The 10,951-nt window shown below is 43.7% G+C and overlaps 1 protein-coding gene across 2 annotated transcripts; it reads right to left on the bottom strand.

Annotated features, from left to right (window-relative positions):
* Positions 1–656: 656 nt before the first annotated feature.
* Positions 657–5,184, bottom strand: LYSMD3 (LysM, putative peptidoglycan-binding, domain containing 3). 2 transcript variants are annotated; one of them, XM_015427130.1, is made up of 3 exons: positions 5,119–5,184; positions 3,642–3,920; positions 657–1,442 (listed from the first exon to the last, which is right to left on the bottom strand). In XM_015427130.1, the coding sequence occupies exons 2-3, from the start codon at positions 3,903–3,905 to the stop codon at positions 912–914; spliced, it is 795 nt and encodes a 264-aa protein (XP_015282616.1). In that variant the 5' UTR covers positions 3,906–3,920; positions 5,119–5,184; the 3' UTR covers positions 657–911. The 2 variants fall into 2 exon arrangements, with proteins under 2 accessions (XP_015282616.1, XP_015282615.1); XM_015427129.1 differs by having other exon boundaries at positions 5,107–5,178.
* Between the last annotated feature and the right edge of the window lie 5,767 nt (positions 5,185–10,951).

The raw sequence follows: 10,951 nt of genomic DNA, 5'->3' as shown, positions 1-10,951 counted from the left end.
CCAACAAGACAGCATGAAAAAACAAGTCTGTATGCAATGTGTAGTCGGCACCCATGAAGCCTCTGTTTCTCTTCACGGATATGGTATTCCAACAGCCTGGTCAATGTATACTCCAAAGAACAGTAATACAAAGCACACAGCATTTCTGGAGCGAGGCTGACACGAAAATATTTTTAATCTCTGCATTTATGACTTTTATCATACTCTTAATGATGTCTTTTTTAATAAAGGAAGTTTATATATTACTAAAAGTTCCAAAGCAGAAATGTTTTTCAGCATACATGATTAAAAGGCTTTCCAAAGGTTATATTACCTGTAACTCAAGTACTTTAATTTAAAATAAATCTGATCCCATTAATTTCAGTGGGAATGCATCAGCTTAAATCCAAGAATTTTGGGTTGACCAAACATTTCTATTCAGGCAGCTGTGTTTTCATCAGAAATCTCACACTGAACTTGAATTCTTAGTGCATTTTCATTCCTTCTTTCCTCCAAGGAGCATAAAGCAGTATACATAGTCCCCTCCCCCATTTTATCCATACAACATCCCTGTGAGGTAGGTGAGGCTGAGAGAGTGACTGGCCCAAGGTCACCCAGCATGTTTCATGGAAGAATTTGGATTTGAACCCAGATCTCCCTGCTCCTAGTTTTACACTCTTATCCACTACACCACACTGACTCTGGAAAAGGTAACTTCTATCATATATTAAACAAGGTAACAGATTACCTTCTTATTAAACACCACCACAAATAAAGCTACTTTCCAAGTCCACATGGCATCTGCTGTTTCTTTTCTCTTTTGTAGAATGCGTTGAATAGATGCCCAAGAATTTAGAACGTAAAGCAAAAAAACCAAAACTCTTCAGTCTTCATGAAGCTTGGCGATTTATTTCATTTTCTAGTGGTCCTCATTAAGGTGGTGCCATTACTTGGGAATATTCTACTGTGGAATGGTGACTGACATCCACCTTAACTAAAACTTCATAGTATAAAAGATAAAAAACAGGTGTTACTATGCCCACCACTACCATTATCACCACTGCTGTCCACCATCCTATTCCCCAGTCTGCTCCATAGTAAGGATCTTTCCGTTTGATGGGTTTACCTTCTGTTTCAAAGCTTGGCTGTTGGGTTGATAAGGCAGAAACAACTTCATTAAGATTCTCTCTCTTTGTAGCATTGCACTTCACTATTTGTTCTATATCACGATCCACTACTTTCAAGAAGTTACCAACAGTCTCAGTGCTGTTCTCAAGAACCTGGGTTGCATCTGGGAAATCTGGAGAGTGTGAAGTAGAGGCGGATCTTGAAACTTGCCTGCTTTTTGAAAAGCAGTGTGTCTCAGTCAATATGCTGAACTTCTTCACTGGAATTTTAATAGATCTCAGTGCAAAGAAGTCCTGATCTGTGATAAGATTATTCAGCCTTTTGATATCTGCTACCTGAAATACAATTGTTTAAGAAATTGTTAATGAAATGAATTACCACTTTTTTAAAAAAGCTATCCCATAAGTGACTAGTATTCCTTCTATGTCATAGACTCAATTCATGAATAAAGTTTGAAGCCATTAATTAAAACAATTTGATATTTTTAATCCACTGTGGTATTCCCAGTGATGTAAAATCTATGGTGGAGAGGGACTGTCATACAATACAATTAATTTTAGAAAGAGCAGCCCAGTTATAAACTACAAGCTCATGTGCAAAGCAGCTGTTCAGACTCCCAGAAGTCACTCCTACAAAGATGGAGTGACTTCTAGCACTGATTCACTCTACCCATGTGCACACACAGCCTTTCTTGTCTGGAAAGAGACAAGGGCCTTCACATCAAAGAAACAGGAACAGCTTCAGGAAGGACTTGTTACCTCCTGGTGTTCACTGGAGTGGGAACAGAGGATAAGAAAAAAAAATGCAACTGCTGCTCTTCAAATAAACACTGGAAGATACACAGCATTCCAATATCAAAAGTGTTCAGCACACAATCATATTTGATGCAATTACATGCAGTCACTAATTCATATGTAATATTAGGTTATCAGTGGCAAATGTATTTAAAAGTGACTAGATGTGTGGAACACTTTCAGTTGTAACCACTTTACCCATAGCCTAGATCATGCCACTCTTAAGTAATTAACTCAGTTCTTTGAACTGAAATCAGAAGAAAAAGACAAAACAATAGAGGCAATTTAAAAGCATTGTTTCTATGACTTTACATATTTACTCACAGAAAATACTTTATTTTGACAATTAGTGGCAGCATGCAGTATGTGCCCAGGATCTTAAAAACAAAGTTTATTTTAGATGTACCCGAGGATGTTCTTAGAAAGAAAATACACTTCTCCTCCTCCCATATACTGATTTTGAAATTCCCTTCCAGTTCAAAAGCAACTGTATTAAAGGAAGAACTGGGGCTTTTGTTCAGAAATGCAAGTCAAATGTCCACTTATTTATTCACATTTTACTGTCATTAAAACTAAGGCTTAAACTATATTACACGGAAAGGTACATGGTTTCACATCTGAGGACCTATAAATGTGGAAAGGTCTCTTTCTGCTGTGGTAGGGATGGTGTACTCAGTCCTTTCACTGCCTCTTAACAGGCTCTGTCAAACTATGGAAGCTGCAAGGGAAAAGCTGCCAGGAAGGGAGTTGTGTTCAGTATGAAAGTGTTGGCATTCCCCTTTCCCCTCCCATTCTCCACCTCTGGTTTCCACATGGAAAGCTTTTTCTTATTTCATATATAAAAGGCTCAGCTGACTTACTGTTACAAGCATTTGCACGTGGCAAATGATAGGTAAAGGTAAAGGTTTCCCTTGCTCGAAAGCCAGTCGAATCTGACTCTAGGGTGCAGTGCTCATCTCCGTTTCCAAGCCGAAGAGCCAGCCCTGTCTTGAGACGTTTCCGTGGTCATGTGGTCAGCATGACTAGACGCCGAGGGGCACGGAACGCTGTTACCTTCCCACTGAAGCAGTACCTATTTATCTACTTGCAATTTCTTGCTTTCAAACTGCTAGGTTGGCAGGAGCTGGGACCAGAGACAGGAGCTCACTCCATCATGCGGCACTCGGGTCTCAAACTGCTGAACTACTGACCTTCCAGTCTGCAGTTCAGTGTCTTAACCGCTGAGCCACCGCAACCCCAAAATGATATGTACCCAACAGGAAACTTCTTGAGAACAAAAATTAACTACAAGTCATTTGACAGAATTATGGTGTTTATTGAGGCTTGTAACAATCTGGTTGTCTTGAAGTTCCTAGACCTCATCCCAGGCAGAATGCATACCTACATATGGTATATTTATGCCAAGCAATCACTTAATTGTACATAAACACTGTGACTCTTAGCTTTGTTACCACCAAATAAGTTTTGGCACCTCTTGTGAAAGCACCAAAAATACCACGGGGGGGGGGGGGGATGAAAGATCTGGCAGTCTTTTTTGCACTTACTTCAAGGCATTCTCAAATTTGGTCTAGCTGCATTACACCACTATGTGCAACATGTCCCATATTGTGTGAAGCAACCTTTTGAACTGCTTCTGTGGCACAAGCCATTAAGTAGTCTATAATAAACAAGCATTTTAAAGCTTTCCACATGTATATTTCCTTCCAAATGAAATTTACTGTGTATAGTATGCAGACTTACTGAACAACAATACTGAAGAGCTATTGCATTTAAAGTGTCTCCTTCCTGTATATCCTTGGTTATAAATACAACATCATCAATTCTCTCTCTTGATGTACTTTGACGGACTTTCTCCCTTCCCCTGGGCCGCAGTTCATACACTTCTGCTTCATCTTCCAGCACGTCACTGTCAGAACTGATACCATTCCCAAATGGATATCCATGGCTATCCACTGTAGGCTGCATTGCAGCTGGAAATTGGAAACCCTGGCTTTTCCCTGTCATTCTGTCAGGAGACTTCTAACAATATAAGGGAAAAAAATAGGTCAATTAGTCACAAACAAACAGGACTTCAGCTAATTTACATACAATGCCTCTAACAAGGGCAAACATAATTGGAGGCACCCTTTCAATGCTCTGTTACTCCTCCACACACATTTCCCTAATGATCTGAAAAGTGAAAACAATTCATAAACTTTTTATATGACACATTCAAGCCGCAGCTAGATTCGAGTCCAGTAGCACTTCAGGGACCAACAAGATTCTTAGGGTATAAGCCTTCAAGAATCAAAGCTCCCTTCGTTAGAGTCACACTGCAGTACCTGTACACACACAGAAAACCAGGCAGCCACTGGGAACAATCATGTGTGGGAATAAAATGAAAGAACCATCTAGCAATCCTACCTGGAGCAGAAAGCAAAATAATTTCCTAGTAGGTTTGTAGGCCTGAAACTCAATCTGAGTGAAAGGCTTCAGTAAGAAAACAAGACTTTTGGAGATGGGAAACCTGCTAGCCAACAGATTTCAGATTAAGCCGCCACCACCCCATTGTCTCTTGCAGCTCCCAACCACATGAGCTGGACTTCCTTCAACTATTCCTTACTTTACAAAAGCCTTTAACTCAATACACCGGCACCAGTCATCCCCAGGAGGCACGCACAACCAGTGCCCATAAACATCTCAGGCTGATAAACTTAACTGTACCAAGATCCACCACGGTCCACTGATTTAGAGGCTGGAGCCTGAGTCTGGGTTCAAATCCTGCCCCCACCACAGGCATAGTGTCACTGCTATAATTCAGCCTGTCCCTCACCGATGAAGGGAAGGGCCAGGGTGACGACTTAGGGTCGTCAACTTTCTGTCTGGCTGCTTATAACATGCCAAAAGGAAGATAAACCTGAAAGAAAGCTTACCAGCCAGTTCTACTAGCAGCTGAGACAGCGAGCACAATAAAGCGCTGGGAGTAGCAGAATCTGGTCCTTGGTCTTCCCTTCATGGGTTACTCACTCCCTTCTCCGAGGCCCCTTCACGGACACACGGCCGTTAAGAGACCCCCCAAGAAGACCACCTGGCAATAAATAAAGCCCTCCCCTTACTCGGGCAGTCACCGCAGCTCCCACCGCGTCCCACATTTCGCCCTGTCTTCACCAGGCACAGGGGAGGGAGAGCCTGGCTTCCCTCCGGACCCGACTCCCACCTGCCTTACCGGTACCGGTACCTGGCCCTCTCCCGGGAAGCGCCATGATGATGGCTGTCTCCATGTAACCTCTTCGCCAGGCTCCACAATGACAGGCCAGGCCCGGATCCCGACGACGGAGCGCTGACGGCGCCACGTCTGCAAATTAGCCCCGCCCTTTCCCACAGCCCTTAAAGGGCCAACGAGAGCCCAGGATGTTCTGCGCAGGCCCAGAACGATTCTGCTAGGCGGCGGGAGGGGTTGGAGAGTGTCGTGGAGTCTGACAGCCGGTCGCAGAACATTTCGCGGGACGGAGGGAGGGAGGGAGGGCGTTTTGGTTGTTTATTTTTAAAGAAATCGCACATGGCTGCTGTGGACTCAATGTTCCCTCTAAGCTGAGTTAGTGTGAACCAGCTCACAGTTTTTTACCCTCCGGCTCACTCATTTTTGTCTCAGCTCAGGAAGGAGGGCTCCAGAGCAAACTAATTGATGCTGCAGCCCAATCGCTCGCTCACAACTTTCATGCCAGTAGCTCACAAAGTAGGATTTTTGCTCACAAGGCTCCACAGCTTAGAGGGAAAATTGGCTGTGGTCCATCAGTATTCGCTCGGTGTGCCTTTCCGAACTCTTATATCTGAACGGGTAGAAAAGTCTACTTGTGCTGTTTTCTCTCTGTGTGAAAGAAGATTCGAAATGGGTCATTCCTTAACGGGAAGCACAGACGCACAATAAAATTCCTATAAACCGCTGTAAGGGAGGGGAGCTGCAATCCTGTAACCTGGGAGTAAACCCCGTTGAATGGAAATTATTTCTGAAGGAGAGCTTACATTCCATGACACGGTCAATATCAGAAGATCCGTCATGTACTGAGCCGAACTTCTGCATGGCAAAAAAACTAAGCTCCTTGTCAGACACTAAATTGTTTGAGCGGCGCGGGTGTCGAGTAGAGGGATCCTACATCAAACTCAGTGTCTGCGTGAAAGAGGTTGGACTTGAAGTCTTGAACCCAGATCCGAGCCAAGGGATACCTACCCATGTTACGTCTTCTACACCAAAATAAAACAAGTGCCACTTTGGAGACTAACGGACTTTATTTTAGTGTAAAATTTTGTGAATGACAGCTGCATCTGATTAATCCAGCTGTGATCCAGGAAAATTTATACTGAATTAGGATTACCAGCACTGGGTTGGGAAATTCCTGGAGATTTTTTGGGGGGTGGACCCTGGGGGGGGAGGGCTCAGCAGGGTATAATGCCATGGAGTCTACCCTACAAAACAACTATTTTCTCCTGGGAAATGGATCTCAGTCATCTGGAAATTAGTTTTATTCCAGGAGATCACCAGGTCCCACCTAGAGGATGCAACCATATGCTGAATTCTGTTAGTCTAGATGAAATCAAGCCTAGAAGCTAAAATGAATAAACTGAGGCTATTGTACTTTGGTCACATTATGAGAAGACTGGAGTCACTGGAAACAACAATAATGCTAGGGATAGTCAAAGGCAGCTGTTCCTCCACAGCTCTCTCATTTCAGTGTTGCTTGACCATTTGTATCAGGTGCAGATGGATGGGGAAATGGTCATGCATACGCACTTCCATCTCTTTTTAATAGGGAGGATAGAAGAGCAGTTCTAAGCAGGTCCGCTCAGAATCCTATTCAATAGGGCTTACTCCCTGGAAAGTGTTCTTAGGATAGTGCAAGTCTATTTGGGACTAGAAGGAGATGCAAAGGAGCAGGAAGTGGGTTAGGTACTTGCTGTTCCTATTTTTGATTTATTACAGAGTTTAGTTCTGGGTAATATGATGTATACAGGTAAGGATGAAAACATGAATGTGATCAGTGAAAACAAAGTAGAAGAACTTTTATAACACATAATCTAAGGACGGGTAGTGGCACTGATGCTGGTGTTCTCCTGGCTTTTGGTTCTTCTCTAGGTGTATAGCTTGTCTATAATAGTAGATTTGGTTAGAGATAAATTTTAATATGAATAAGTACATATCCTTACTGTTGAATAGCATGTCCTTACATATTTTGCTTTAGAAATAAAGAAGAGTCACTCTCTTGTAGTGGCCAGAATGTTGGACTAGGACTAGAGAGATCAATGTTCAAACTCTCATTCAGTTGTGATGCTCACTGAGTGACCCAGAACCAATCACTGCCAAGAGAATCCTAAAATCACCTTTCTGCTCAGGATTGCACTCTAAGTCTCAGTCTAACCTAACAACCAGAAGGTTGCTAAGATAGAGGAGAACCATGTAGAGACCTTGAGCTTCTTGGAGGAGAGGGAAGGAGATAAAACTGTGATTGATAGAACCAGCTCTTCCTATTTTTCGATAGAAATAATCCCACAAATCAGGCTGCCATATGAATATATATCTGTATCATGTATGGTCTTTTATATGTGTACATGCTCTCTCGTGCATCCTCTGTAGTCCATTGCATGAGCAGGATCACCAGCAGGCTGAGGGAACAAACCTATGCAAGTCTGGTCAGAAGTAAGTCCAACATTAATCAATGGGGCTTATTCCCAGGAAAGTGTCCTTCTGATTGCAGTCTATATAAACCAGTTAAAAGTTTCCATTCATACGAAGGGAAGTTCGTTCCATGCAAGCCAGAATTCCAATTGGACTTTCCTTTTATTTATATTAAACACTGTCTACAACATAAAGCTGTGATCAGCAATTAAGGGTGTGTGTGTGTAAGGCTTGCTTTTTAAAAAACTGCAACACTTTGAGTCTGGTTTTCTAGTGTTTGTTATGCTGAAGCCGAATGATGTGAAGTTGCTTGAACAAGGATATGGAATTTAAGGCTTTATATAAACCCAGTTCCTTAACCAGACTGTTACCTCCCATTTGAAAGTAATCTGATTTTATGTTTATTACTATGATTATCCTTGTCGCCAACTGAAACAAAACCAAAGTCATTTCAACAGCATTTGTCAACTTCTGTTAGTGTGGCCTCTATTTTATTTCCTCCCTCATTTATATTCCTGTCATATCCTCATTTTTGAGATTTATATTGTAAGCGCCTCTAGGCAGAGATCTGTCTTCTTGCTTATACAGTTTTGTAAAGCTTTACCAAGCTAATCATATCACATTAAGATAATAATAACAGTATGACAATAATACTGATAAGTTGAATATGGTTGGTTCAGTGTGGTTATTTAACATCTACATGCGCCCCCTCGCCCAGCTGGTGTGGAGTTTTGGGCAGGGGTATGCTGATAACACCCAGCTATATCTGCTACTGGAAAGCTGCCCAGACACTGCCCTGCATAACCTGGCTGAGGGTTTGGAGGTTGTGGTGGGATGGTTAAAAAAGAGCAGACTAAGACTGCATCTGATAAAGATGGAGGTTTTGTGGCTGGGGGGAGGAGCTTCAGGATTGGGGCACAGTCTTCCGACTCTTTATGGGGTGCCACTAGTGCTGGAGCAATCTGTCAGGAGTTTGGGCGTGATCCGGGATGCCTCCTTAACTATGGAGGCCCAGGTCACAAATATTGCTAGACTGGCATTTTTTTCAACTATGCCAAGCTCAGCAATTAGCCCCTTTCCTGTCCCGCCCTGATTTAGCCACTGCAATCCATGCAATGGTCACCTCCAGGCTGGATTACTGTAACTTGCTGTACACTGGCCTGCGCTTGAGACTGACCCGGAAGCTCCAGCTGGTCCAGAATGCAGCAGCGCGAGTCCTGACAGGAACGCCATGGATGGCACATATACAACTAGTGCTGCACCAGCTACACTGGGTCCCAGTGGAATACCAAGTCAAGTTCAAGGTTTTGAACTTAATCTTCAAGGCCTTGAGCAGTCTGGGACCTGTGTATCTTCGGGACCACCCCTTGTGGTATGTCCCCAGGAGACCATTAAGCTCTGCTGAGAACAACCTACTAGTGATCCCTGGCTGCAAAGATATCCACCTACTAGTGATCCCTAGCTGCAAAGATCTCCAGCTGTCCTCAACCAGAAGCAGGGCTTTTTTGACCCTGGCTCTGACCTGGTGGAACTCTCTGCCAAATATCACTGGGGCCCTGTGGGACTTAATGAAATTCCACAGGGCCTGTAAAGCTTCAGTTGAGGACCGCAACGGTTATAGCTGGCACCCTTTTCTCCTTTTCCTCCATCTTTGCACTTCAGCCCCCTCCTTGCCCTGCCCGTAAGACAGCAACACAGTCCGGAGTGGGTATGAAGAAAATTATTGATGCCATCTGAGATTATGTCATTGACTTATAGATTTCATTAATTTTAATATTGTTTTAACTGTTGTACATCACCCAGAGCCTTGTGTGTGCAGGGACTGGGCGATTCACAAATCTAAAGTAGTAAATAAATAATAATAATATGTTTGTACGATTATTAATAATGTAATAGCAATATCCTTCAGAATGAAAAACATACAGGGGGGGAAATTGGCTGATGTGCATAAGAGGTGAAATTATGCTTTCTAATGGCTCAGCTTATTTTTCTTACAGTGCCTGCAGGTGGTACAGACACTGAACAACTGAAAGGAAATTTTATCTGGGAATATCACAGAAGCTCTTGGCAAGACAAGTTTTAAACAGATTTTACAGATGAGCTGGGGTCATTTCATAGAAAAAGAGCTGCAGGAGCTCATTAGCATAACTTATTAGCATATGCCACACCCCCTGACATCACCAGAAGTGTGCACCAGCCCCTCTGACAGGCAGAAGTACCTGGGATTCATTCTTTCCCCCCTCTCCCTTCCCTTCGCCTCCAAGTCGGGTGAAGGAAAAGGGGAGGGGGAGGATCTCAGGTGCTTCTGCCTGACAGAGGTGTTGGCATGCCCACAGCCAGCCTCGGTGAATTATAGAATCATAGACTCATAGAGTGGGAAGGGACCTCCAGGGTCATCTAGTCCAACCCCCTGCACAATGCAGGAAATTCACCAATACCCCCACCCCAGTGACCCCTGTTCCACCCAGATTATGATAAAAAAAAACATCCAGGATCACTGGGGGCCAAACTGGCCTGGAGAAAAATTGCTTCCTGGCCCCAAAGTGGCGATCAGCATTTCCCTGGGCGTGTAAGAAAGGGCCACAAGAACTAAGCACTGATGCAACCCTTCCTGCTCTACCTCTCGTGATTTGCCTAAGTTCACACAATCAGCATTATGATCCTTTTAAAGTTGAAAGCATGATATAAATGCAAAGGACTATTTGTAAGATTATCTGTAAGACACAAGACCAGGACGCATCTCACTTCTGGCAATCACTAGGAGAGATCCTATCACTCAGCTTCCATTGCCCCACACACACCCCACACTGGAATAAGAACATAATATCAGACCATAGCACATTGCAATAAAGTCCCTACAACTGTATACAGAAATACTGAGCTTCCCTACCATTTGCCACAACTAGCCCACCACACAACCAGGATCAAATTTCCTAAGTGGACCAACAGACAGGCATACACTCGTTTGAGAAACTGAGTATTACATTACAACACCTCTGGAACATTACAGATCAGTAGAGGCAGCACTGCACAGTGGTCAGAGTTGCAGATTGATGTGGGGAGACCCAGGTTTGTATTCTCACTCTGCTGGCTGAGTGACCCCGGGCCAAATCTCCCCTTCTCTACCTAACCTACCCCACAGGGTTGTTGTGAGGATGAAATGGAGACTCATGGGCAGGGTCCCCAGCTTCCCTGGCAGGAACACTATGTTAAGAAATCTCTCACAATTATGCAGCCATAGCAGGCAGGAAGGAAGGAGGCTGCCCCTTCTCTACCTAACCTACCCCACAGGGTTGTTGTGAGGATGAAATGGAGACTCATGGGCAGGGTCCCCAGCTTCCCTGGCAGGAACACTGTGTTAAGAAAACTCTCCAACAATTATGCAGCCATAGCAGGCAGG

The sequence above is a fragment of the Gekko japonicus genome, unplaced genomic scaffold, assembly GCF_001447785.1.
Source record: "Gekko japonicus isolate JY-2015 unplaced genomic scaffold, Gekko_japonicus_V1.1 scaffold573, whole genome shotgun sequence".
Classification (NCBI taxonomy): domain Eukaryota; kingdom Metazoa; phylum Chordata; class Lepidosauria; order Squamata; family Gekkonidae; genus Gekko; species Gekko japonicus.
This window is presented reverse-complemented; position numbering and strand designations above follow the sequence as displayed.